General features: G+C 45.9%; 1 protein-coding gene across 1 annotated transcript in view; it reads right to left on the minus strand.

The window, feature by feature from the left end:
• Nucleotides 1–1,914, minus strand: part of LOC104530468 (trichohyalin-like) — a gene marked incomplete at its 3' end in the record, with an annotated part of 2,323 nt that extends 409 nt beyond the window's left edge. Inside the window, 2 exon segments of the mRNA XM_029086782.1 lie at nucleotides 2–646; nucleotides 1,777–1,914. Coding sequence (XP_028942615.1) covers nucleotides 2–646; nucleotides 1,777–1,914 — 783 coding nt within the window.
• Between the last annotated feature and the right edge of the window lie 2,298 nt (nucleotides 1,915–4,212).

Consider the following 4,212-nt stretch of genomic DNA (forward strand, 5'->3'; position numbering starts at 1 on the left):
TCAGCAGTGGTTGAGGTTCATAGGTCTGGCTGCGTTTCCTCACGTCTGCCAGTTGTTCTGGCTGATGCTCATCTTGATTTTGCCTCTCATCTGCCTGCAGTCTGGGCTCACGTGCTTGCAAGCTGCCGTGCTTGTGGAGTTGTACATCTCCACGTCTGTCTGGTTCTGGTGGTTGGCGTCTTCTCTGGCTGTTCCATTGGCTGCATGGCTCTTGGCTTCGTTCTTTGTAGACCTGAGGGATTGGCTCCCCCGGCTCTCTGCTTCGTTTTGCATCGTTTCTGTCTTGTGTGTTATGTTGCTGGTGATGTCTCCTCGTTTTCTCTCGTGTTTCAAGCTCGTTGACCCTGATGTCTCGTTGCAGCTCAGGTTCACGGATGGGATGGTGATTGCTCTCACAGATTTGTCGTTCCTCCTCCCGGAGCTGATGACGGCTCCCTCTGGTTTTAATTTCTGGCTCTTGGAGTGACTTGCCACTGGTTGTCAGCTTTGTTTTTTGCAGAAGACCTGATCCCTTTGGCAGGTACCAGTAGCAGGCTTTAGCCACTTTGAATACCAAAAGCAGGAACTCATTAAAATCTATTTCTCCATCACCATCCCACTCTAGAAACTGCAGAATCTTTTCAATCGTCTGAGGGTCACGTGGCTTCTGAAGGGAAAACACACACAAGGAAACAAAAGAGGGATTTTAGCTTTCCTGCTCACACTAGATGACCTTTAAATGTCCCTTCCAACCTCAACCATTCTACGATCCTATGAGTTTATGATTGCTTGTGCTTGTCAGAGAAAGCAAAGACAGGGACAATTGCAATCTCTCCTTCCATCTCTCACACCTTCACTTTTATAGCTCAGCAACAACTCTACGTCTTTGTCCTCCATTTTCCTGGTTGTTCCTTGGCTGCAGCCAACCAGCTGTCTTCTCTTTGGGATGTGCTGTATCCCTCTACTGGATGCATTTCCTTCCTATCTTTGAAAGAAAACCGTACCTCCCCATGGTTCCTTCTCCAGCTTCTGCCCATTTGCTCATGACAAAATGAGTTGGGAGAGCTGTAGAAGCAGTGTGGTTAGTAGGTCGAGAGAGGTTCTCCTCCCCCTCTACTCTGCCCTGGTGAGGCCACATCTGGAATATTGTGTCCAGTTGTGGGCCCCACAGTTCAGGAAGGACAGGGAACTGCTGGAGAGAGTCCAGCACAGAGCCACCAAGATGATGAAGGGAGTGGAGCATCTCCCTGCTGAGGAAAGGCTGAGGGAGCTGGGGCTCTTTAGCTTGGAGAAGAGGAGACTGAGGGGTGACCTCATTAATGTTTATCAATATGTAAAGGGTGAATGTCAGGAGGATGGAGCCAGGCTCTTCTCAGTGATGCCCAATGGTAGGACAAGGGGCAGTGGGTGTGAGCTGGAACACAGGAGGTTCTGCTTCAACTTGAGAAGAAACTTCTTTCCAGTGAGGGTGCCAGAGCCCTGGGACAGGCTGCCCAGGGAGGGTGTGGAGTCTCCTTCTCTGGAGACATTCAAGACCCGCCTGGACACCTTCCTGTGTGATCTCATTGAGGTTCCTGCTCTGGCAGGGGGGTTGGACTGGATGATCTTTTGAGGTCCCTTCCAATCCCTGACATTCTGTGATCCTGTGATCCTGTGAACCCCAACTTCTGTCCTCCTTTGATGAGAGATTTCCCATCCCACTGTCATAAGAATCATCCCCTTTCCACAAGAAGGTTTTTGCAGTCCCTGCACTTCAGTTTTGGTTTCAAGCCCCTCCACCCTCAGAGCAGCACTCACAGCTATGACATCTGCAAACTCCCTCTGGATGAACTCTTTCATTGTCCTTCGGCTGAGGTTGGAGCAGCCTCCATCTTCCTTTGCATGTTTGTGAAAGGTGCTGATGATGGTGGAAACGCTGTCTAGGAAGCGAGACATCTTCTTGCAGATTCAAGCAAGCCTGCAAGAAAAGGAACAGACCTAAGGATGGGAGATTCACTGGCCTCTGAGCACAAAAAGAGGGAGGAGAATTGCTGGGGTCACGCTACGTGTGTTAACGGGACATTTTTTACCTTCCTGCTCACACTAGATGACCTTCAAAGGTCCCTTCCATCCTAAACCATCCTATGATTCCTTTTCCTTGTCAGAGAAACGCCATGTGCTGTGTGTCTGCTCCTGTGTCATGGTGAGCTCTGTCTTACTAGAGCACTGGGAAGAAATTTGAATGCTTAGGGGTTTTAGTGGGATGGGGAGTGTCCTCCAACTTGTCTACTGACGTAGTTGAATGATGTTTGATAGGGGATGGCAGGATGCCTTCATTTATGGATCACAGGGAGGGAACTGGGGATGGTGACTCAAGAGATGCCCCAGTAGAATCAAATCATAGAATTGTTTTGGTTGGAAAAGACCTTGAAGATCATCAAGTCCAACCATAAGATCATCGAGTCCAACGGTAAAGCCCAACCCTATAGCCCATGGGGTTATACCAGGTATTTATATTTCCAGTACCCACGTTGCCATCTCTGCCCAGCACTGAGATACATCAACTTCTCTGGAGCAGGTTAGATGTTTAACACAGCACTGGCATGTCCTGAGACAAGATCTAGCTGGGTCAGGGACTTAGAGGGAGTTAAAACAAGCCCTGTGGCTGATGCTCCTGTGACCAGTAGTAACACAAAGCACTTTGATAAAGGTTTCATTACAGCATCAGTTCATTGGCAAATAGATTTTTGGCTAAAAGAGGAGAGCTGTCACATCACCCTAGAGGTCTCAGAGCTACTTATTTAATTTTAGTGAGATCTGCTTGGCAACAAGCAGTGCTCCTGTTGGAGCTTTGAGTGTGGAAACCTCAAAATCTACCTCCTTCCTTCCTCCTCACAGGATCCCTAAGCCTGTTTTCAGGTATGGGAATACAACAATCTTGGGTTTTGCTATTTCTGTAGGACACAGAAAACTTCTCCAATCTGTTCATTCTAGTTGGGAGCTGACTCCAGACCAAAGTATGGAGCAGAACCTTGTTCCCTCTCTCCTTTTGCTCTTGGGAAAAGCTGCCTCTACACATGGACGCACGCCAACGGCGTGCAGACATCCAAAAAAAACCCACAAAACACCAATTCCCTGGATATAAATGCAAAAGATTCTTAGAAAATACCACATCAGGAATGATGCTGCCACCCCCAACATGAATCCTATGGAAAGAACATGTCCATACCCAGCAAAGGACATGTTTCAGAAGAAGTGACTTACCCAAATCACCAACGGGATTCCACCAAGTGGGATTCCTGTGAAGCCGTGCGGAGTGATCGGAGAACCCGGGTGCTTTTATAGGGTCCTTGAAGGAACTCCAGAAAGGAGACACCCTTTGTGGACATTGTCCTGATTCATCGTTGACCAAGCCCAGCTACACCTTCACGTTCTCAAACGGGTTATTTAACTTATCATCCCCTTACCTATCATTTTAACCCAGAAATAGCAGTTACCACGTGGCAATTCAGGCACCGGCTGGTTCCACCTAATCCAAACCGTAAAGTTATTTTACAAGCTGATTATATTTCAGATTTGAAAAAAATTTTAGCTATAAAAGCATAAAGATGGGTTTAATGAGAGGGTGTATTTTTATATAAATACACATCTACATAAATATGAATTTATATATGTAGAATTTACACATGCACACATAAAAAAAGGACCAAAAATGAAATTTTGAGGATGAGGACAGAAGTGCTGATGGGACCAGAGCTCACTGTGAGCAAATTGGGGACAGTTGAGATCTATATGACCCATGAGCTTGGTACTGCAATACTAGAAATTTATTTATTTATTGGTTTTTGTGCAGTTCCTTCAACACCTTGGGCGTGAAGTCAATGGGTTTGGGTCTGGTTTTTGCTCACAGATGGACAGAAGAAGACCGAAGAGCTATAAAAAATGGTGAAATACAGATGCACAGCAATGACATCTCCAAATCCACCAGATCTTGGCTTGTGTGGTGTCTGCAAAACGTGGTTTATTTGTGGTCATTTCTTATTAATGAACCTTTTTGTTATGTTATCCAGGTTTTTGTTGGAGGGGGGAAGAACCAACCCAGCATCCAACAGAACGTTTTGAAATGGTAAAGTTTGGAAAATGCATTTTGGTACAAGAAAATGCCTGTTCTGGAACTTGCACTGAGTTTTCATTGAGAAAAATAATGATAAAACATTTATTCATATTAACAAAATATTTTCATCTTCCATGAAT

The sequence above is a fragment of the Antrostomus carolinensis genome, unplaced genomic scaffold (assembly GCF_000700745.2).
Source record: "Antrostomus carolinensis isolate BGI_N321 unplaced genomic scaffold, ASM70074v2 scaffold25390, whole genome shotgun sequence".
Taxonomy (NCBI): domain Eukaryota; kingdom Metazoa; phylum Chordata; class Aves; order Caprimulgiformes; family Caprimulgidae; genus Antrostomus; species Antrostomus carolinensis.